The sequence below is a fragment of the Dipodomys merriami genome, unplaced genomic scaffold, assembly GCF_024711535.1.
Source record: "Dipodomys merriami isolate MVZ:Mamm:240054 unplaced genomic scaffold, mDipMer1.0.p SCAF_4, whole genome shotgun sequence".
Classification (NCBI taxonomy): Eukaryota; Metazoa; Chordata; class Mammalia; order Rodentia; family Heteromyidae; genus Dipodomys; species Dipodomys merriami.
In genome coordinates this window covers 95,039,596-95,061,506 of record NW_027205603.1, presented here as the reverse complement: position 1 = coordinate 95,061,506, position 21,911 = coordinate 95,039,596, and the positions used below count along the sequence as shown (strand labels likewise).

General features: G+C 69.0%; 1 protein-coding gene across 13 annotated transcripts in view; it reads left to right on the top strand.

Annotated features, from left to right (window-relative positions):
• LOC138806071 (plectin) overlaps nt 1–21,911 on the top strand; it is a 58,550-nt gene that overhangs the window by 29,333 nt on the left and 7,306 nt on the right. For 5 of the 13 annotated variants that reach the window (XM_069991592.1, XM_069991600.1, XM_069991590.1 and 2 more), the window contains exons 2-31: nt 4,091–4,152; nt 4,441–4,530; nt 5,371–5,448; nt 5,573–5,665; nt 6,562–6,728; nt 7,183–7,298; nt 7,411–7,517; nt 7,591–7,710; nt 7,803–7,898; nt 8,065–8,192; nt 8,391–8,484; nt 9,108–9,262; nt 9,353–9,662; nt 11,568–11,645; nt 11,724–11,885; nt 12,211–12,315; nt 12,394–12,489; nt 12,675–12,800; nt 13,366–13,518; nt 13,615–13,772; nt 13,889–14,015; nt 14,125–14,308; nt 14,387–14,544; nt 14,627–14,805; nt 16,415–16,553; nt 16,633–16,989; nt 17,079–17,162; nt 17,331–17,435; nt 17,518–17,616; nt 18,452–21,832. In XM_069991592.1, coding sequence (XP_069847693.1) covers nt 4,091–4,152; nt 4,441–4,530; nt 5,371–5,448; nt 5,573–5,665; nt 6,562–6,728; nt 7,183–7,298; nt 7,411–7,517; nt 7,591–7,710; nt 7,803–7,898; nt 8,065–8,192; nt 8,391–8,484; nt 9,108–9,262; nt 9,353–9,662; nt 11,568–11,645; nt 11,724–11,885; nt 12,211–12,315; nt 12,394–12,489; nt 12,675–12,800; nt 13,366–13,518; nt 13,615–13,772; nt 13,889–14,015; nt 14,125–14,308; nt 14,387–14,544; nt 14,627–14,805; nt 16,415–16,553; nt 16,633–16,989; nt 17,079–17,162; nt 17,331–17,435; nt 17,518–17,616; nt 18,452–21,832 — 7,307 coding nt within the window. Of the gene's footprint in view, nt 1–701; nt 836–3,021; nt 3,542–4,090; nt 4,153–4,440; nt 4,531–4,863; nt 4,900–5,370; nt 5,449–5,572; nt 5,666–6,561; nt 6,729–7,182; nt 7,299–7,410; nt 7,518–7,590; nt 7,711–7,802; nt 7,899–8,064; nt 8,193–8,390; nt 8,485–9,107; nt 9,263–9,352; nt 9,663–11,567; nt 11,646–11,723; nt 11,886–12,210; nt 12,316–12,393; nt 12,490–12,674; nt 12,801–13,365; nt 13,519–13,614; nt 13,773–13,888; nt 14,016–14,124; nt 14,309–14,386; nt 14,545–14,626; nt 14,806–16,414; nt 16,554–16,632; nt 16,990–17,078; nt 17,163–17,330; nt 17,436–17,517; nt 17,617–18,451; nt 21,833–21,911 lie in introns of those variants that run through there. The other 8 variants (XM_069991591.1, XM_069991602.1, XM_069991596.1 and 5 more) reach the window with 6 other exon arrangements.

Sequence of the window (21,911 nt, the reverse complement as noted above, 5' to 3'; positions counted from 1 at the left end):
GGGGGGTCCCCGGGCAGCTCTGCCCCCACCACAGAGGGGGGTCCCCGGGCAGCTCTGCTCCCCCCACAGAGGGGGATCCCCGGGTACCTCTGATCCCCCCACAGAGGGGGGTCCCCGGGTAGCTCTGCTCCCACCACAGAGGGGGGTCCCCGGGCAGCTCTGCTCCCCCCACAGAGGAGGATCCCCGGGCAGCTCTGCCCCCACCACAGAGGGGGGTCCCCGGGCAGCTCTGCTCTCCCCAAAGAGGGGGATCCCCGGGCAGCTCTGCTCTCCCCGCAGAGGGGGATCCCCGGGTAGCTCTGCCCCCCTCCCCGCAGAGGGGGGTCCCCGGGCAGCTCTGCCCCCTTCCCCACAGAGGGGGATCCCCGGGTAGCTCTGCCCCCCTCCCCGCAGAGGGGGGTCCCCGGGCAGCTCTGCCCCCCTCCCCGCAGAGGGGGATCCCCGGGCAGCTCTGCACCCCAAGCCCGGCACAGGGTGGGGTCCCCGGCAGCCCTCCCCCCTCCCCCTGAAGCCGGAGGCTTCTCTCCCGCCGGCCCCGCCCCGCCGGCCCGCCCCGCCCCGTGGGCCGCCCTGGCCCCTGCGTCCGGCCTCTCCGCAGCCCTCGTGTCCCGGGGCGCGGCTTCCGCCTGGGCGGGGCTCGGCCGCCGGGCTTGCAGCCTCGGCTCGGCCGGGAGCGGCGCGCCGGGGCCGGGGAGCGCGTTCATGGCCGGGACGCGGGGGCCCGGGGCCGCCTTTGCCCCGCCGAGGGCCGCCGCGCTGGCGCCGCCGGGCTGGCTGGACCGCGGCGGCGAGCCGGCCCGCAGGGACTACTTGTACTCGAGGCTCTGCTGCGCAGGTGCGTGCGGAGGGGGGGCGGTGGGGCGCTCCGGGGCGGGCCTCCTGGACCGGGCAGGGCCTTCGGGGCGGGGCCTCCTGGGGAGGGGCGGGGCATCCGGGGAGGGGCGGGGCATCCGGGGGAGGGGCGGGGCCTCCTGGGGAGGGGTCCGGGTGGAGCCCCCCTCCCCCTTCCCCCTTACCATACTGGTCTCTGGTCACGTGTGGAAGGGGTGCTGGGGTGGAGGCGTGTGGGACTGCCCCCCATTGCCGTCGGGGGTGGGGGGACACCACCGAGGTACACTGTGCTCCAGACGGGGCACGCGGGGGGGGGCACGCGGGTGTGGAGGCGCGGGGGGGGGGGGTACGCGGGTGTGGGGGCACGCGGGCACGTGGGTGTGGGGGCACGTGGGTGTGGGGGCACGTGGGTGTGGGGGCACGTGGGTGTGGGGGCACGTGGGTGTGGGGGCACGTGGGTGTGGGGGCACGTGGGTGTGGGGGCACGTGGGTGTGGGGGCACGCGGGTGTGGGGGCACGCAAGTACGTGGGTGTGGGGGTAGGCGGGTGTAGGGGTACGCGGGTGTGGGGGCACGCGGGCACGTGGGTGTGGGGGTACGCGGGGGGGGGTACGCGGGTGTGGGGGTACGCGGGTGTGGGGGCACGCGGATGTGGAGGCGCGGGGGGGGGTACGCGGGTGTGGGGGCATGCAGGTGTGGGGGCACACGGGCACGCGGGTGTGGGGGCACGCGGGTGTGGGGGCACGCGGGTGTGGGGGCACGCGGGTGTGGGGGCACGCGGGTGTGGGGGCACGCGGGTGTGGGGGTACGCGGGTGTGGGGGCACACGGGCATGTGGGTGTGGGGGCACACGGGCACGCGGGCGTGGAGGGCACACGGGCACGTGGGTGTGGGGGCACACGGGCACGTGGGTGTGGGGGCACGCGGGCACGTGGGTGTGGGGGCACGCGGGCGTGGAGGGCCGGTCAATGAGAAGGCCCGTGTCTGCAGGCAGGGGGAGGGGAGGAGGCGGGAGGGGAGGGAGCCTGAGCCCAGGAAGGTGTGGAGGGGTGCTGGCATCGGCTTGGGGAGGTGGAAGCAGTCCCAGTGGAGGCCAGTGGCAGCAGAGTGGCCCAGGCTAGAATCTGGGGTGGTCTTCCAGTGCCGTGGGTGCCCCACAGCTCAGAGGTTTCCGGGCTTTCCTGTACCCACCTCTGGCCCGTCGCCAGGGGCAGAGTGAGGGCGGGGCCTGTCCCGGCTCCTCAGGCCAGCTTCCTGGAAGCTCTTGGCTTGCTCCTCTGGAGAGACAGACAGCAACACTTCCACAGGCCCCTGATGGGACTGGGCAGAATGAGTGTGTGTGAGTGTGTGTGTGTGTGTGTGTGTGTGCGCGCGCGCGCAGCTCAGGTCTCTATTCTCAACACGTGCACCTACAGTGTGGGGTCAGGGTTGGGATTGGAGTGTGGAGGCATGGTGGCTGCTGGGAGGGGGCGTTAGACCCCTGGCAGGCCCCTGGAGCTGGGGGAAGGGGAGCCTCCTTCCTTGCCCAGTAGGTGCCCTGGCTCTGGCCAGCGGCGAGCTTTTCCTGGAACGCAGGCCTGAGGTGCTTTGGGTGTTTCTCAGTGGCTCACAGCTGGATTGCATCTAGCCAGATGCAGTTTCTGGAAAATTCTTGTGGTCTAGTGGTACATTCCTTCCCACAGCGATGGGGGCAGGCTGGACAGGCGGCTCCCAGTGCCATGCAAGGGTGGTACTGAGCCATTTCGCCTTTGCCCCTTTGTCCACCTTTACAACAGGCTGCAGCTGCTATCTGCGCCCCGCCTGGCCACAAACGGCCCCAAGGTGGGGCTTCCTTCCTAAGTGAGTCACAGACTCTGCCCCCTCCCCAGGCCTGAGTCACTGGCGGTGTGCCCTTGTGGGGGGCCTCCACTGCACCCTGTACCATGCCCCAGAAAAGGGAGGGGGCAGGCCGGCCTGCGTGAGTCAGTGCTCAGCTATGAACTGCACTCGCTTGCCCCAGGGGTTCTCCGCTTGGGTGGGGCTCAGCAGAAGCTTTGGGGTTCTGCAGGAGACCAAGGTCCAGAGCCCAGCAGGCCAGGCCTGGGGGCGCTGTGGGGGGCGGCATGGGCCCCTCCCAGTAGAAGGTGGGATGTGATATGTCCCCCCCAGCCCAGGTGTCTCCTGTGGGGAAGGGGGACAGGCTGAGGTGGCCAGAAGCCTGTAGCCGTGTTCTGTGAAGATAGGGGGGCCACCCTGGGCACCCCCACTGTTAGGATTGGGTGTCGTCTCCCTTGCTGTGAGGACACAGAGTTGGGAGCTCCCACCCCGGCCTTCCCCCAGATCCTGCTGTGGGGCTGGGTGAGGAAACCCCAACTTCCTGTTTCTGTGGATTGAGGGTGTGGCTGCAGGGGAGGGGCGGCCTTCCCCCTTCCCGCGGGACACGCCCCCCTGGCGCGGGGTGGGGCTCCCCCAGAGCCCTGCCTGGGCTGGGGAGTGAGGCAGACAGCTCTGAGCTGATCCTGTGGGGAGCGAGTGTCCAGTGCGGCCGCCAGCCTCCAGCAGCCTGTGCGCCCAGGGCCTAGGGAGCACCGCACCTGAGGGCCCAGTGACAGGGCCCCGCCATGGCTCAGCACCGGCTCCGCGTCCCCGAGCCAGAGGGCCTGGGTGGCAAGAGAACCAGCTCAGAGGACAACCTCTACCTGGCTGTGCTCAGGGCCTCCGAGGGCAAGAAAGGTAGCGGCGCGGCGGGGCGGGCTGGCAGGAAGGGCCTGTTCTGCGGCAGGAAGCGGGGCGCTGGGTGGGGCCCCGGCTCCGGTGGTCTGGGTTTGGGGGACGCATTCCGAGATGGGCGGCAGCCCGCACTCAGTGCTGACGGGGCCTTGAGCGGGGGCCTGGGCCGCGGGGGCCCTGGGTGCCCCCAGAGAGGGCTCGCTGGCTGTGCAGCTGGGAGGGCCAGCCTCTGACCTGCCCGACGGCCATGCTCCCCTCGTGGGAGGCGGCCTGGGGTGCTGCAGGTCCTGACTTGTGCACCCTGAGTTCTGGGTGTGGCTGCCGCCTCACGCTTCCTTGGAAGACAATGGAGGCTTTGACCAGCAGCACCTGTCTGGGCCAGGGCCGGGGTCTGGGTCGGTCTGGCTCTGCTGTCTTGGTGGCGATGGAGGCTCGGAGGACCTGGGTCTCCATCACCTGGAAGAGCCCCTGGTTTGGGGCCCTCAGACTTGGCCTCCGGGGTCTCCCTGGGCCGCTCCCCAGCCCCACATACACTGGCCTTGTCTCCTGCAGATGAGCGGGACCGTGTGCAGAAGAAAACGTTCACCAAGTGGGTCAACAAGCATCTCATCAAGGTGGGTGGGTGGCAGCCGTGCCCGCGGGGAGGGACCAGAGCCCCCCGCCCGTGTCCTCACGCTGCCCCAGCTCCCTTTCCTCTCTGAGATCTTATTTTCTGTCCTTTCCTCCCGTGCCCGCTCCTGTCTTCTGTCCTCTCTTCCTTCTGGTCCCTCCTGGTCTCTGCTGCAGCACTGGAGGGCAGAGGTAGGTGGCTGTGTGGGGCAGCGCCCGCTCTTCGCTGCCTCTCCCCTCGGGCTCCTGGTGGCCGAGGGGACCGGGCCACACAGCCGCCACTGTTGTTGCAGGCACAGAGACATGTCAGCGATCTGTATGAAGACCTCCGTGACGGCCACAACCTCATCTCCCTGCTGGAGGTCCTCTCGGGGGACAGCCTGGTACGTGCATCCCAGCCGTCCGGGGCCCTGCACGCCTCCCTCCCCTCCCCCAGCACCCCCCCCCCCCCCCGCCTTCTCTCCTTGGGGCCTGTCCACTGCCCCTCTCAGCCCCCGCCCCCTGCTGGGCCTCCTGGTCCTGGTTGGCGTCCCAGCCGAGGGTCTGGCCTGTGAGTGGCCCTGACCTTTGCTGCAGGCCGCGCTGGCCTTTGCTGTCCTCTGCATTGGAGCCCTAACACAATGACCTCATGCTCTGCTCTGCTCTGCTTTCTCTGCTGCTTGGATTCTGAATCTTGACCTCTGCCCTTTACCCTTTGCCCTGCCCTGGCTGGGCAGCCGAGGGAGCGGGACCTAATCAGGAGCTTGCGCCTGGTGAGTGGTGGTGCTGGCCACAGCGGCACACGGGCTCCCCAAGACCGGAGCCCGTGCAGCTCCCGTGGGGCTGGTGGCCAGTCCGGCCCGGTCCACGCCTAGCTCTTGGGTGGGAGACGGTTGTGTGTCCAACTCCCCTCTCTCTCGTCCACTGTCCCACTTCGGTCCGGGCCTGGGCCCAGCAGAAGCTGCGGTGGCTGCTGCCACTGCCCTGCCCTCCACCCTCGGCTTCCCGGCCATTGTCTCCTCCCCGCCCCTTCCTTCCTTCTCCAGCTTGGGTTGCAGGCTCCCAACCCCTGCTGGGCCTGGGGCTGGGGGTCCCCGTTTTTCAGGGTGAGGGGGGGCCCAGGATATGTGAGGTGCTGTCACCCACTTGGTTTGGTCACTGGTGCTGCTCTGGTGACTGCTCAGGGGCTGGCCTGGGAGCTGTGGCTGCCCAGGGGGCCCTGACCCTGCCCTGCCTTCTCTCAGCCCCGGGAGAAGGGGAGAATGCGTTTCCACAAACTACAGAACGTCCAGATTGCCCTGGACTACCTGCGTCATCGCCAGGTAAGACACCCTGGCCTGCCTGCTAGGGAGCCACAGGCTGCAGGCCCCGCCTTGCCCTTCCCCAGCCACAGGACGCAGGCCCTGGCCAGCTCTGAGGCCCTGACTGACAACTCCCTGCACTTAGGTGAAGCTGGTGAACATCAGGAATGATGACATTGCAGATGGCAACCCCAAGCTGACCCTCGGCCTGATCTGGACCATCATCCTGCATTTCCAGGTAGAGCGCTGCCTGCAGGTAGAGCGCTGCCCCGGCTCCTTGGCTGCCCTGGAGGTGGCACCCTGGGGATGGCAGACCTTCCTGCCAGCCCCTGGCCAGCTTGGTGTAGCCTGAGGCCCAGTCCTCTCCCTCTGCCTGCCGTCCCACGCCCTCTGGCCCCTGCTGGGCGGGGCCTGTGGAGCCTCCTTGCAGAGGAATGTGCTCTTTGCTGCCTGCTGGGCAGCGGGGGAGCGAGTGGAGCTGGGGCTGCCCTGGCTGACTCACGCCTTGCCTGTGCCGCCCGCACAGGAAGCCACAAATCTGAGACTGGGGCTGCAGCCAGGCTGGCACGGCAGCTGAGTCACATGGGCTGGCAGGCCGACAGACAGCTAGCAACAGGCCGGCAGGCGTACTGATGGCAGGCAGGCTGGCAGACACAGGCCTGAGATTAGACCGTGCCAGGCTGTCTGGCACATACACCACGCATGGCTCCCAGAAAGCCAGCTGGGCGTGCAACCAGAGAGGACCCCCCCACTCACCCCTCTGGTTGCAGCCCCTTCTCTAGACCTAGGGTTCTGGACCAACTTTGGGACCTGCGCGGGCCCACCGTGCACCCACTGCCTACGATGCCCCCTTCTGGGCGTCGTGTGCTCCCAGGCCTCCCCTCGCGGGGCCCAGCACCCACGTGGGTGGCAGGGGTGGGGCTCTGACTCGATCCGTGGCCGGAGACGCCTGGGCCTTGGTGTTGAGGTGCGTGGCAGGTCCCAGCGTCTCCCGGCCCTGAGAGCCGCACTGTGCCCGTTGGCCCGTGTGCCCCCGCTGGGTGGCACGCCCCTCCATCTTGGGCAGGTGGTCACGGCACTGGGTGGGGAGGACGGCCAGGTGGCCGCGCTGAGCGCCTGCTCCCTGCCGCTCAGATCTCAGACATCCAGGTGAGCGGGCAGTCGGAGGACATGACGGCGAAGGAGAAGCTGCTCCTGTGGTCTCAGCGCATGGTGGAGGGCTACCAGGGCCTGCGCTGCGACAACTTCACCACGAGCTGGCGGGACGGCCGCCTCTTCAACGCCATCATCCACCGGCACAAGTACGTGGGGGAGGGCCGGCTTCCCACAAGTCTGGGCGAGCCGAGAGCACGCAGGAGGGCGGCGGCCCCTGCCGACGGGACCGTGCCTGCCGGGGAAGGCGCGTGCCTGGCCCTGCTCACCTCCTGGGGGCCCTTGGGCAGCACTTGTGTTCCTCCAGACCTGTGGGGGCAGAGGGCCGCCCGGCCTTCTCTCCAGGACCCTTCAGGAGGGGCCTGGCGGTTTAGGGCTGCAGGAGCCCGGCTGACGCAGCGGCCCCTCTGTGCATGGCTTCTGTGCTCCCAGCCCGGCTCCCGGGCGGTGGACAGAGAGTTGTTTCAGCCGTACTTGCGCAGCCGTAGGGCCTTGAGGGGCAGGGGCGGACGTGGGGAGCGTGCGCACTTGAGGGGTGTGTGGTAGCCTCTCGGGGCCTCCCGTCCCTTTTCTGGCTGGCCTCATCCCCACCGTCTTCCTCAGGCCCGTGCTCATTGATATGAACAAGGTGTATCGGCAGTCCAACCTGGAGAACCTGGACCAGGCCTTCTCCGTGGCCGAGCGGGACCTGGGGGTGACGCGGCTGCTGGACCCGGAGGGTGCGAGCTGTCCCTGCCCGTCCCCCCTCCCCGCTGCGCACAGGCCCCTCCCCCTCCCCCCATCCCCCTCCCTGCTGTGCAAGGCCCCCCTCACCCAGCCCTGCCCCCGCAGATGTGGATGTGCCTCAGCCAGACGAGAAGTCCATCATCACCTACGTCTCGTCGCTGTACGACGCCATGCCCCGGGTGCCCAGTGCCCAGGATGGGGTGGGGGCCAATGTGAGTCGCCCCCTGGGAGGGTGGGAGCCGGGTCTCGGCCCGGACTGTGGCCTCACGCCACCCCTGTGCCCAGGAGCTGCAGCTCCGCTGGCAGGAGTACCGCGAGCTCGTGCTGCTGCTGCTGCAGTGGATCCGCCACCACACGGCCTCCTTCGAGGAGCGCAAGTTCCCGTCCAGCTTCGAGGAGATCGAGGTGGGTGCTGGAGCCGGGGGCCGTGCGCTCCAGGCCGGTGCTGGGGCCGGCCCGGGTCCGCGTCAGGCCCACACGCTGCGCCCTGCTTGCAGATCCTCTGGTGCCAGTTCTTGAAGTTTAAGGAGACGGAGCTTCCAGCCAAGGAGGCCGACAAAAACCGGTCCAAGGGCATCTACCAGTCCCTGGAGGTGAGGCGCACCCCCAGGCGTCTGGGAGGGCAGGTCAGGTGGCTGTCCCAAACCCCAGGGCTGGTACCCTTCCCCCGTGTGGCCCGGCCTCTCCGCCGAGCTTGGGCATGGGAGGGGGCGGCCCCTGGCTGGGCGGCAGGGCACTCAGCGTGGGCTCTGCTCACAGGGGCCGGTGCAGGCCGGCCAGCTCAAGGTACCGCCCGGCTACCACCCGCTGGACGTGGAGAAGGAGTGGGGCAAGCTCCACGTGGCCATCCTAGAGCGGGAGAAGCAGCTCCGGAGCGAGTTTGAGAGGTGGGTGGGGTGGAGGCTGTGGGCAGGGCCCTGCGGGCCGGGGAGCCACCCCAGGATGAGTCACCGCCCCGGGAGGAAATTCCCCCCCAAGCTGGGAGAGCCCAGCTCCCCGCTTGCTCAGGGCCAGCAGGACAGTGGGCCGGGGCGGGCGGTGTGGCGGCCCGAGGCTCAGCACCGTCCCCTGGCACTGCGCCTCAGGTTGGAGTGTCTTCAGCGCATAGTGAGCAAACTGCAGATGGAGGCCGGGCTGTGCGAGGAGCAGTTGAACCAGGCCGACGCCCTGCTGCAGTCGGTGAGGGGGAGGGGTCAGGGAGGGGCCGGCTGCCCTCCCTCCTTCTGCACCCCAGGATGCAGGGGAGTGGCAGCCTAGGGGGCCTGTGGGCCAGCTGGTGGGACATGGGTGGCCCGGGAGGGAGGGAGGCCTGAGTACCCTGAGTGCCGCCCTCCTGGGGTGCTGCCAGCCCGGCCTCGGCTGCGGGCAGAGCTGGCCTCTGGGTATGACACAGGATTGGGCCTCCGCCCCAACACCTCCCAAGCCAACTTCCCTGACAGCTCACTCTTGGGGGAAAGGAGGCGGGAGGGAGGCCCTAGACTTGCTGCCCGTCCAGATGGGGCAGGGCGGGGCGGAGTTACGGGAGGGAATGGTGGAGAATGAGGCCCAGGAAGGAGCCCTGCAGACAGGCCACGAAGGTCTCTACCTTTGAGCCTGGCAGGGCTCCTTTGGATGGGATCCAGTTCTTCCAGAAAGTTAGCTGGTGTAGATTTAGAAGCATGCCGGAAAGATCTGTAGGGTCCACAGGGAAGGAGAGGAAAGGACCAGGCTCCAAAGGAGTCCCCGCTCTCAGTGGGGTCACGGGGCTACCTGCGCAGGGCAGGGCTCTGCCAAGCCCCCCGGTCACACACAACCACCCTCAGGACGTCAGGCTGCTGGCCTCGGGCAAGGCGCCACAGCGGGCTGGGGAGGTGGAGCGAGACCTGGACAAGGCTGACAGCATGATCCGGCTGCTGTTCAACGACGTGCAGACCCTCAAGGACGGCCGGCATCCACAGGGAGAGCAGATGTATCGCAGGTGGGGCCTGCCCTCCAGCGCCCGCCCCCCCCTCCCCGGGCAGCCTGGGTCTGGCGCTGAGGGCTAGAACTGCGTCCTCTGCCGTCCCAGGGTGTACCGTCTCCACGAGCGCCTGGTGGCCATCCGCACCGAGTACAACCTGCGGCTGAAGGCGGGCGTGGCTGCCCCCATGACCCAGGTGACCCTGCAGAGCACGCAGCGGCGCCCGGAGCTGGACGATTCTGCCCTGCGCTACCTGCATGACCTGCTGGCCTGGGTGGAGGAGAACCAGCGCAGGGTGGACAGCGCTGAGTGGGGCGTGGACCTGCCCAGTGTGGAGGCCCAGCTGGGCAGCCACCGAGGCCTGCACCAGTCTACGGAGGAGTTCCGGGCCAAGATCGAGCGGGCCCGGAGCGATGAGGTGAGCAGCAGGGACCAGGCGGTGAGGCCGGGCCAGGATCCTGCTGCTCCAGGCCTCACCCTTCCTCCAGGCCTCACCCCTCCTCCAGGCCTCACCTTCCTCCCAGGCCTCACCCCTCCTCCAGTCCTCACCCTCCTCCAGTCCTCACCCTCCTCCCAGGCCTCACCCCTCCTCCAGTCCTCACCCTCCTCCCAGGCCTCACACTCCTCCCAGGCCTCACCCGTCCTCCCATGCCTTACCCCTCCTCCAGGCCTCACCCCTTCTCCAGTCCTCACCCTCCTCCCAGGCCTCATCCCTCCTCCAGGCCTCACCCTCCTCCCACGCCTCAACCCTCCTCCCACGCCTCACCCTCCTCCCACGCCTCACCCCTCCTCCAGGCCTCACCCTCCTCCCAGGCCTCACCCCTCCTCCCACGCCTCACCCTCCTCCCACGCCTCACCTCTCCTCCAGGCCTCACCCTCCTCCCAGGCCTCACCCCTCCTCCAGGCCTCACCCTCCTCCCACGCCTCAACCCTCCTCCCACGCCTCACCCTCCTCCCACGCCTCACCCCTCCTCCAGGCCTCACCCTCCTCCCAGGCCTCACCCCTCCTCCCACGCCTCACCCCTCCTCCACGCCTCACCCTTCCTCCAGGCCTCATCCTCCTCCCACGCCTCACCCCTCCTCCAGGCCTCATCCTTCCTTCCACGCCTCACCCCTCCTGCCCCCACGCCTCACCCTCCTCCCAGGCCTCACCCCTCCAGGCCTCACCCTCCTCCCAGGCCTCACCCTCCTCCCAGGCCTCACCCTCCTCCCAGGCCTCACCCCTCCTCCAGGCCTCACCCTCCTCCAGGCCTCACCCCTCCTCTAGGCCTCACCCTCCTCCAGGCCTCACCCCTCCTCCCAAGCCTCACCCTCCTCCCACGCCTCACCCCTCCTCTCAAGCCTCACCCCTCCTCCAGGCCTCACCCCTCCTCCCAAGCCTCACCCTCCTCCCACGCCTCACTCCTCCTCCCAAGCCTCACCCCTCCTCCAGGCCTCACCCCTCCTCCCACACCTCACCCTCCTCCCACGCCTCACCTCTCCTCCAGGCCTCACCCTCCTCCCAGGCCTCACCCCTCCTCCAGGCCTCATCCCTCCTCCAGGCCTCACCCTCCTCCCACGCCTCACCCTCCTCCCACGCCTCACCCCTCCTCCAGGCCTCACCCTCCTCCCACGCCTCACTCCTCCTCCCAAGCCTCACCCCTCCTCCAGGCCTCACCCCTCCTCCCACACCTCACCCTCCTCCCACGCCTCACCTCTCCTCCAGGCCTCACCCCTCCTCCCAGGCCTCACCCCTCCTCCAGGCCTCACCCTCCTCCCAGGCCTCATCCCTCCTCCAGGCCTCACCCCTCCTCCAGGCCTCATCCCTCCTCCAGGCCTCACCCCTCCTCCCAGGCCTATCCTCCTCCCAGGCCTCACCCCTCCTCCCAGGCCTATCCTCCTCCCAGGCCTCACCCCTCCTCCCAGGCCTCACCCCTCCTCCCCGGCCTATTCTCCTCCCAGGCCTCACCCCTCCTCCCAGGCCTCACCCCTCCTCCCAGGCCTCATCCCTCCTCCCAGGCCTCACCCTCCTCCAGGCCTCACCCCTCCTCCCAGGCCTCACCCCTCCTCCCAGGCCTCACCCCTCCTCCCAGGCCTATCCTCCTCCCAGGCCTCACCCTCCTCCCAGGCTTCACCCCTCCTCCCAGGCCTCACCCTCCTCCAGGCCTCACCCCTCCTCCCAGGCCTATCCTCCTCCCAGGCCTCATCCCTCCTGCAGGCCTCACCCCTCCTCCAGGCCTATCCTCCTCCCAGGCCTCACCCCTCCTCCCAGGCCTCACCCTCCTCCCAGGCCTTTCCTCCTCCCAGGCCTATCCTCAGGCCTCCCCCTTCTTGTCTCTTGTAGGGCCAGCTCTCTCCCGCCACTCGGGGTGCTTGCCGAGACTGCCTGGGCAGACTAGATCTGCAGTACGCAAAGCTTCTGGTGAGTGGGGGTGGAGACATGGGGGGAGGGAGGAGGCAGGCGCGCCGCGGTCTGCAGCTGCTCCCTGCCTGCCCACAGAACTCGTCCAAGGCCCGCCTCCGGTCCCTGGAGAGCCTGCATGGCTTTGTGGCAGGTGCCACCAAGGAGCTGATGTGGCTCAGTGAGAAGGAGGAGGAGGAGGTGGGCTTCGACTGGAGTGACCGCAACGCCAACATGGCTGCCAAGAAGGAGAGCTACTCGGTGAGGCAGCCCAGCCTTCTAGAGCCTTCTCCCCCCTCCCCAGACCCCTCTCGGTGTCTGTGTAGTCTTCTACTGTGAGTGGGGGCCACCAGCCCCTTGGTTGTGGACACTGACTTCTTGCTCTGAGGTCTAGAGTAGGCTGTCTTTAGGGCTGTGCTGGCTAAGGGGGAGTTGGCTGTGGGCCCCCCCCAAACCCAGGGAAGGGCTTAGAGTGTCCAAGTGGGTGTCAGAATCCCCTTAGCTGCCCTCCCAGGTTCTGCCCGGGCCCCACAGAGTTGGTCTGGGACTTGGGTTGGCCAGACTTCCTGTTGCTGCCCCTGGTCAGGCCCTGATGCGGGAGCTGGAGCTGAAGGAAAAGAAGATCAAGGAGATTCAGAGCACCGGGGACCGGCTGCTGCGGGACGACCACCCGGCCAGGCCCACGGTGGAGGTGAGCAGGGCGGGGCTCGGGGGGGCCCGGGGGCCCCTGGGTGGGGTAGGCCCCCGCTGAAGGAGCGCGTTCCCCCAGTCCTTCCAGGCGGCCCTGCAGACGCAGTGGAGCTGGATGCTGCAACTCTGCTGCTGTGTGGAGGCGCACCTGAAGGAGAACACGGCCTACTTCCAGGTGAGCACCCGTGCACGTGCAGAGTATGTGGCCTACTTCCGGGTGAGCACCCACGCACGCGCTCTGGTCGCTGTGATCCTGGGGTCTCCGCCACCCTTGCTTCAGGCCTGACCTCTTCGGTCTGCATGAGCGTGGCTTTCCTGGGACTCGGGCCGGTCAGTGTGTGACCTGTTCTGCCACCTCAGTTCTTCTCAGATGTGCGGGAGGCGGAAGAGCAGCTGCGGAAGCTTCAGGAGACCTTGCGCAGGAAGTACAGCTGCGGCCGCTCCATCACCACCACGCGGCTGGAGGACCTGCTGCAGGACGCGCAGGTGAGGCCTGCCGGCCAGCGGGCTGCAGACCCGCCCGGCGCTCGGGCAGGACCGGGCTGGCGCGCTGGGGTGCGCCCTGGCCCTGCCGCCACGTCACCTGCACGGGGGCCGCCCCAGCCCAGGCCGCCAGCCCATCTAGGGTCTGAGGTCTAGAGTGGGCTCTGCCTTTAGGGCTGTAGAGGGCTGAGGGGCAACTGGCTGTGGTCCCCACACCCCGGGGATGGGCTTGGGGCGTCCAGGCGGGCTGTAGTGCTGTGTGGGGCGTGAGGGGGAAGGGAGCAGAGGAGGTGGAGCTACGGTTGGCGTGGCTGCAGCTCTTGCGTAAGGGTGGGCAGGTGGGAGAGGTGAGGGCAGGCCTGGCCTGAGCTTGGATGGCCTCCAGGGTTTGCCCCGCAGGGTGTCGGGAGGGGAGGCCAAGGGAGGGAAGAAGGGGTGAGGACGCCACACTACGGGCCGAGTGTCACCAGGCCCAAGCCCTGCAGCCTGCCTTCAGGTGTCCCCACCAGAACCCCAGACCTGATCCTGGGGTGCTGGCTGTACTGACCCCGAGCCGCCCTTCCCCCAGGAGGAGAGGGAGCAGCTGAATGAGTACAAGGGGCACCTGTCTGGCCTGGCCAAGCGGGCCAGGGCCGTGGTGCAGCTGAAGCCCCGCAACCCGGCCCACCCCGTGCGGGGCCCTGTGCTCCTGCAGGCTGTGTGTGACTACAAGCAGGTGGAGGTGAGTGGGCCAGTGGCCTGGGCGGGGCTGGGGGGACTGGGCGGGGCTGGGCGGGGTGTGACCACAGCCACGTCGTCTCCCCTTCCACTGTCCCAGGTGACCGTGCACAAGGGTGACCAGTACCAGCTGGCCGGCCCTGCACAGCCAGCGCACTGGAAGGTGGTGGGCAGCTCTGGTGGCGAGGCTGCTGCCGTGCCCTCGGTGTGCTTCCTCGTGCCCCCGCCCAACCAGGAGGCCCAGGAGGCTGTCTCCAGGTTGGTAGCCAGGGGAGGGGGTGGAGCGGGGTGGGAGAGGGCCGCGGGGGTGGGGGGGCGTCTGTGGGCAGCAGGCAGGGTCCCATACACCCCTGACTGTGGCTCTGACCTGCCAGGCTGGAGGCCCAGCACCAGGCCCTGGTCTCGCTGTGGCACCAGCTACACGTGGACATGAAGAGCCTCCTGGCCTGGCAGAGCCTGAGCCGTGACGTGCAGCTCATCCGCTCCTGGTCCCTGGTCACGGTACAGCTGGGCACTGGCTGGAGGCCCTGGGGGAGGATGGCGGTGCATGCTGTCCTGTAGGCCGTACTGGCCTGGCCTTTGCTTAGCTCTCTGTGCCACCCACCCCTAGTTCCGAACGCTGAAGCCTGAGGAGCAGCGGCAGGCCCTGCGCAGCCTGGAGCTGCACTACCAGGCCTTCCTGAGGGACAGCCAGGATGCTGGGGGCTTCGGGCCGGAGGACCGGCTGGCGGCAGAGCGGGACTACAGCTCCTGCAGCCACCATTACCAGCAGCTCCTGCAGAGCCTGGAGCAGGGTATGCTGCGGGCAGGCCTGGAGGGCCGGGGCGGGGCCGGGGGCGGGGCCAGACACTGAGTTTCGGAGCCTGCCACAGGGGAGCAGGAGGAGAGCCGCTGTCAGCGCTGCATCTCGGAGCTCAAGGACATCCGTCTGCAGCTGGAGGCCTGTGAGACACGTCTGGTACACCGCCTGCGGCTGCCACTGGACAAGGAGCCCGCTCGGGAGTGTGCCCAGCGCATCGCCGAGCAGCAGGTAGACGCCAGCGCTGGGACCCGCACACCCCCTCCTCCCCAGCCGCCCAGGTGGTCAGCCCGCCTCCTCTGTCTCTCTTCAGAAAACGCAGGCCGAGGTGGAGGGGCTGGGCCAGGGCGTCTCCCGGCTCTCGGCTGAAGCCGGCGAGGTCCTGGCCCTGCCCGAGCCCTCACCCGCTGCCCCCGTTCTGCGCTCTGAGCTGGAGCTGACCCTGGGCAAGCTGGAGCAGGTCCGCAGCCTGTCAGCCATCTACCTGGAGAAGTGAGTGTCCTGTCTGTGTGGGAAGAGGCACGGGGCGCGGGTGCGGGGTTAGGTAACGTGGCCCAGAGCTGGTGGGTCTGACCCACCGAGCTGGAGTGGAGCTTTGTGACGGCGGTCCTGAAGATGTGGGAGCAGACAGGGGTCTCGGGGATGCAAGGGTAGCAGTGGGGAGCCATCCTGTGAGGGGTGAGGGGAGAGTATGGGGGGCAGGGGTGAGGAGTGAGGGGAGAGCATGGGGGCAGGGGTGAGGAGTGAGGAGAGCGTGGGGGGCAGGGGTGAGGAGATGAGAGCATGGGGGCAGGGGTGAGGAGTGAGGGGAGAGCGTGGGGGGCAGGGGTGAGGAGGGGAGAGCATGGGGGCAGGGGTGAGGAGTGAGGGGAGAGCACAGGGGCAGGGGTGAGGAGGGAGGGGAGAGCACGGGGGCAGGGGTGAGGAGGGAGGGGAGAGCACGGGGGCAGGGGTGAGGAGGGAGGGGAGAGCACGGGGGCAGGGGTGAGGAGGGAGGGGAGAGCATGGGGGCAGGGGTGAGGAGGGGAGAGCATGGGCCAGGGGCGAGGAACGCCCCCGCCAGGCTGGCAGGCTCTGAGGGAGGGATCTGCATGTGGAAGGCGTGGCACCATTCAGAATGGCTTCCTGGGAGGAGAGAAGGGGAGGAGGAAGACCTGGAGGAGCAGGGGTGAGAACCACTGAACGAGACGGTGGAGGAGAGAGCAGCCCTTCCGAGTTCTCAGTGACGACCTTAGCTTCCTTTCAGAGACCAGCCCTCTGCCTGCTCCGCTGCCCCCCACGGCCCCCGCTGTCCATCTCTCTGCCAGCCCCCCAGACCAGCCACCAACACCAGCCCCCGGCCTGCCCCCCACGCCTAGCCTCTCTGCCCCCCTCTCCCCCACGCCCTGTAAGGCCTCTTCTGCTCTTGGCTATTTACTTCAGCCTTTTTCAATTCAGAGGCACGAAAGGCATTCAGAAGGATTTTTCCAGAAGCCCACTAAGAGCCCTCATTCCTGCCTGAAGTTCAGGTGTCAGCGTTGGTGTCTGTGTTGGTTGCGTGCTGTAGTGTGGGCAGTTTCCCCGGGGACAGGCAAATGCTTGGTGCACAGCGCCATTCCCACCTCAGGCCCTCGGCCCGTCCAGAGCCCACGGCTGAGGACGCACTGTGCACACTGCCATCTGCCTCAGGACTTTGGAACCTGCTGCTTCTGCCAGAGAACTCTCCCTTTGGGTCTAAAGGATGGGTCTTTATTTTCATTTCCTGGTGCTCGCATTTGAGCTCAGGGCCTCTCATTTGTGTTTAGCATTTAGTTCAAGTCTGGAGCCACAATTGTACTTCCCACTTTTTAAAAATGAGAGGTGAACGTCTCTCAGATTTTTCTGCCAGGGCTGGCTTGAACGGAGATCCTCAGATCTTGGTCTCCCGAGTAGTTAGGGTTCCGGCCGTGAGCTGCTGGCGCCTGGCGGCAGGCTGGGTCTGAGACCCCGAACACCGCCCTAACCTCTTCTTCGAAGCTGGTGGCCGCGCCCACCACGGTCACCAGGCCACTCAGGCCAGGGCTTGTCTGGCTTGGACCCTCCAGCCCTTGCGCTCACGGTGCCCTGCCCCCCCCTCCCTCAGGCTGAAGACCATCAGCCTGGTGATCCGCAGCACGGAGGGCGCGGAGGAGGTGCTCAAACGACATGAGGAGCAGCTCAAGGAGGCCCAGGCCGTGCCTGCCACCCTTCCGGAGCTGGACGCCACCAAGGCCTCCCTAAAGGTACGGCAGCAGGGCTCAGGCCTCCCGGGGCGAGGACGGTCGGAGCCCAGCTCAACGGCGCCCGCCTTGTGCCCCACAGAAACTGCGTGCACAGGCCGAGGCTCAGCAGCCCGTGTTTGACGCGCTGAGGGAGGAGCTGCGGGGCGCGCAGGCGGTGGGGGAGCGGCTGCAGCAGCGGCACGGCGAGCGGGACGTGGAGGTGGAGCGCTGGCGGGAGCGGGTGGCCCAGCTGCTGGAGCGCTGGCAGGCCGTGCTGGCCCAGAACGATCTGCGGCAGCGCGAGCTCGAGCAGCTGGGCCGCCAGCTGCGCTACTACCGCGAGAGCGCCGAGCCCCTGAGCGCCTGGCTGCGGGACGCCAAGCAGCGGCAGGAGCAGATCCAGGCCGTGCCCATGGCCCACAGCCAGGCCGCGCGGGAGCAGCTGCGGCAGGAGAAGGTGGGCCTGGGCGGGGGATGGGGCGGGGGACGGGCAGGTGGGGGAGCAGGCGCCCGGGACCGCCGGTGCTGACCACTCTGCCCTCTCAGGCCCTGCTGGAGGAGATCGAGCGCTATGGAGAGAAGGTCGAGGAGTGCCAGAGGTTCGCCAAGCAGTACATCAACGCCATCAAGGTGAGGCCGCGTCGCAGGCCACGCTGCCCGGCCTGGGGTCCGGGACTCGGGGGAGGCCTGTCGGGGTGCAGGGAAGTTAGGACTCGGGGGAGGCCTGTCGGGGTGCAGGGAAGTTAGGCACAGGCAATCGGGGCAGCGCCGGCCGCCGACTGCACTGTATTCTTACAGGACTATGAGCTCCAGCTGGTCACATACAAGGCGCAGCTTGAGCCGGTGGCCTCTCCAGCCAAGAAGCCCAAGGTCCAGTCGGGGTCGGAGAGCATCATCCAAGAGGTAGGCCGGGGCGGCCGAGCGCAGCAGGCTGAGGCGGGCGTGTGGGGGCTGCTGTGCAGGGCTGACCACGCCTCCCCCGCAGTACGTGGATCTGCGCACACGCTACAGCGAGCTGACCACCCTGACGAGCCAGTATATCAAGTTCATCAGCGAGACCCTGCGCCGCATGGAGGAGGAGGAGGTAGGGTTGGCGGTGTGGCCGGGGGTGCCCTCCTGTCGTACCCCACAGGCAGCTCCATGGCAACCTGAGGCCGCCCACTGTGCGCCACGGCTGCCCGGCTGGCCTGGCCTGGGCTGCACCTTGGCCTGGCACTGCGCTGCGCTCCCCACGGCGCTGGCGCCTCCTCTCTCTCCACTGGCAACCATCCCCACCCGCATCCTCTCGCTCGTGCGTGTCCTTCCGGGGGATTCTGGTTTGTTCCGCTCTGCCCTTTGGTCTGGGAGAGCTGGGGGGCTGGGGAGGAACCTCTGAGGTGCCTCTGCCACGCAGGGTGCAGCCATCCGTTCCTCCCGCTGCCTCCACTGCTCGGGTCTGCCGGCTTCTGAGTACCTGCTCCGAGCTGGCGCAGGTCCGCCTTCTCCCTGCTCTGACTGCCTCACCTGCCCACCCCACGTGGCTTTGAAAATGGCCCCTTATTGGGGAGAGGGGCCTTGGGGCGGGAAGCCAGCCCACGGGGGTGGGCAGAGCGCAGGCAGGACTGTGGTGCGGCAGCGTGCAGGCCCTGCCACCTTCTGCTTTGCTCTCTCTCCCTGTCCGTCTCTGTCGCCTGTCTGCGGGAAGAGGGGAGGCTGCCTGGGCCTCCTTCCCCGGGCTGGTGAGCACGGTGCGGCCGGCGGTGCTTGCTGAGTGCCCTGGGTGGGTGCACGCGGTCTCCCTCCTTGGCTGGACCTCTGTCTTCCCTGCCCCCTGCCCCGCGCTGCCTGCGGGAACTGGTGGCACTGTGTCCCGTGCGCGCCCGCCGCCTGCCCCACACTCACACTCTCTCTGGTTCTCTTCCTCTCCGCCGCGGCCACAGAGGTTGGCTGAGCAACAGCGGGCAGAGGAGCGGGAGCGGCTGGCCGAGGTGGAGGCCGCGTTGGAGAAGCAGCGGCAGTTGGCCGAGGCTCACGCCCAGGCCAAGGCCCAGGCGGAGCGGGAGGCGCAGGAGCTGCAACGGCGCATGCAGGAGGAGGTAGCCCGCCGGGAGGAGGCGGCCGTGGATGCCCAGCAGCAGAAGCGCAGCATCCAGGAGGAGCTGCAGCACCTGCGGCAGAGCTCAGAGGCCGAGATCCAAGCCAAGGCCCAACAGGTGGAGGCGGCCGAGCGGAGCCGGCTGCGCGTCGAGGAAGAGATCCGCGTGGTGCGCCTGCAGCTGGAGAGCACGGAGCGCCAGCGTGGCGGGGCGGAGGGGGAGCTGCAGGCGCTGCGCGTGCGCGCGGAGGAGGCCGAGGCACAGAAGCGGCAGGCCCAGGAGGAGGCCGAGCGCCTGCGCAGGCAGGTGCAGGAGGAGAGCCAGCGCAAGCGGCAGGCGGAGGCGGAGCTGGCCGTGCGCGTGAAGGCCGAGGCCGAGGCCGCCCGGGAGAAGCAGCGGGCCCTGCAGGCGCTGGAGGAGCTGAAGCTGCAGGCGGAGGAGGCGGAGCGGCAGCTGCGGCAGGCCGAGGCAGAGCGGGCCCGCCAGGTGCAGGTGGCCCAGGAGACGGCACAGCGCAGCATGGAGGCGGAGCTGCAGAGCAAGCGCGCCTCGTTTGCTGAGAAGACGGCGCAGCTGGAGCGCACGCTGCAGGAGGAGCACGTGGCGGTGGCGCAGCTGCGGGAGGAGGCGGAGCGCCGGGCGCAGCAGCAGGCCGCGGCGGAGCGGGCCCGGGAGGAGGCGGAGCGGGAGCTGGAGCGCTGGCAGCTGAAGGCCAACGAGGCGCTGCGGCTGCGGCTGCAGGCGGAGGAGGTGGCGCAGCAGAAGAGCTTGGCCCAGGCCGAGGCGGAGAAGCAGAAGGAGGAGGCGGAGCGCGAGGCCCGGCGGCGCGGCAAGGCGGAAGAGCAGGCCGTGCGGCAGCGGGAGCTGGCCGAGCAGGAGCTGGAGAAGCAGCGCCAGCTGGCAGAGGGCACCGCGCAGCAGCGCCTGGCGGCCGAGCAGGAGCTGATCCGCCTGCGGGCCGAGACAGAGCAGGGCGAGCAGCAGCGGCAGCTGCTGGAGGAGGAGCTGGCCCGGCTGCAGCGCGAGGCTGCGGCCGCCACCCAGAAGCGCCAGGAGCTGGAGGCCGAGCTGGCCAAGGTGCGGGCGGAGATGGAGGTGCTGCTGGCCAGCAAGGCGAGGGCAGAGGAGGAGTCTCGTTCCAGCAGCGAGAAGTCCAAGCAGAGGCTGGAGGCCGAGGCCGGCCGGTTCCGGGAGCTCGCGGAGGAGGCCGCCCGCCTGCGTGCGCTGGCCGAGGAGGCCAAGCGGCAGCGGCAGCTGGCCGAGGAGGACGCGGCGCGGCAGCGGGCCGAGGCGGAGCGCGTGCTGGCCGAGAAGCTGGCTGCCATCGGGGAGGCCACGCGGCTCAAGACAGAGGCCGAGATCGCGCTCAAAGAGAAGGAGGCGGAGAACGAGCGTCTGCGGCGCCTGGCCGAGGACGAGGCCTTCCAGCGGCGGCGGCTGGAGGAGCAGGCCGCGCAGCACAAGGCGGACATCGAGGAGCGCCTGGCCCAGCTGCGCAAGGCGTCGGAGAGCGAGCTGGAGCGGCAGAAGGGGCTGGTGGAGGACACGCTGCGGCAGCGGCGGCAGGTGGAGGAGGAGATCCTGGCGCTGAAGGTGAGCTTCGAGAAGGCAGCTGCCGGCAAGGCGGAGCTGGAGCTGGAGCTGGGGCGCATTCGCAGCAACGCCGAGGACACACTGCGCAGCAAGGAGCAGGCAGAGGTGGAGGCTGCGCGGCAGCGGCAGCTGGCAGCCGAGGAGGAGCAGCGGCGCCGGGAGGCGGAGGAGCGTGTGCAGAAGAGCCTGGCCGCCGAGGAAGAGGCCGGGCGCCAGCGCAAGGCCGCCCTGGAGGAGGTGGACCGGCTCAAGGCCAAGGTGGAAGAGGCGCGGCGCCTGCGGGAGCGCGCGGAGCAGGAGTCGGCCCGGCAGCTGCAGCTGGCCCAGGAGGCTGCCCAGAAGCGGCTGCAGGCCGAGGAGAAGGCACATGCCTTTGTGGTGCAGCAGCGGGAGCAGGAGCTGCAGCAGACCCTGCAGCAGGAACAGAGCATGCTGGAGCGCCTGCGTGGGGAGGCCGAGGCAGCCCGGCGCGCCGCCGAGGAGGCCGAGGAGGCCCGGGAGCAGGCGGAGCGGGAGGCCGCGCAGTCCCGGCGGCAGGTAGAGGAGGCCGAGCGGCTGAAGCAGGCGGCGGAGGAGGAGGCCCAGGCGCGGGCGCAGGCCCAGGCGGCCGCGGAGAAGCTGCGTAAGGAAGCGGAGCAGGAGGCGGCACGGCGGGCGCAGGCGGAGCAGGCGGCTCTGCGGCAGAAGCAGGCCGCGGATGCGGAGATGGAGAAACACAAGAAGTTTGCCGAGCAGACTCTGCGGCAGAAGGCGCAGGTGGAGCAGGAGCTGACCGCCCTGAGGCTGCAGCTGGAGGAGACCGACCACCAGAAGGCCATCCTGGACGAGGAGCTGCAGCGGCTGAAGGCCGAGGTCACGGAGGCGGCGCGCCAGCGCGGCCAGGTGGAGGAGGAGCTCTTCTCCGTGCGCGTGCAGATGGAGGAGCTGGGCAAGCTGAAGGCCCGCATTGAGGCCGAGAACCGCGCGCTCATCCTCCGCGACAAAGACAACACACAGCGCTTCCTGGAGGAGGAGGCGGAGAAGATGAAGCAGGTGGCTGAGGAGGCCGCGCGGCTGAGCGTGGCGGCCCAGGAGGCCGCGCGGCTGCGGCAGCTGGCCGAGGAGGACCTGGCGCAGCAGCGGGCCCTGGCGGAGAAGATGCTCAAGGAGAAGATGCAGGCGGTGCAGGAGGCCACACGGCTGAAGGCAGAGGCAGAGCTGCTGCAGCAGCAGAAGGAGCTGGCGCAGGAGCAGGCGCGGAGGCTGCAGGAGGACAAGGAGCAGATGGCACAGCAGCTGGAGCAGGAGACTCAGGGCTTTCAGCGGACGCTGGAGGCGGAGCGGCAGCGGCAGCTGGAGATGAGCGCCGAGGCCGAGCGCCTGAAGCTGCGCGTGGCGGAGATGAGCCGGGCCCAGGCCCGGGCCGAGGAGGAGGCACAGCGCTTCCGGAAGCAGGCGGAGGAGATCGGGGAGAAGCTGCACCGCACGGAGCTCGCCACGCAGGAGAAGGTGACGCTGGTGCAGACGCTGGAGATCCAGCGGCAGCAGAGTGACCAGGATGCCGAGCGCCTCCGGGAGGCCATCGCGGAGCTGGAGCGTGAGAAGGACAAGCTCAAGCAGGAGGCTAGGTTGCTGCAGCTCAAGTCCGAGGAGGTACCTTCCGTCCTCATGGGGGCCGGGCCGGGCGGGGCACCCTCGGGTGGTGAGGCGGGCTCTCCCGGACTCTCCTCCC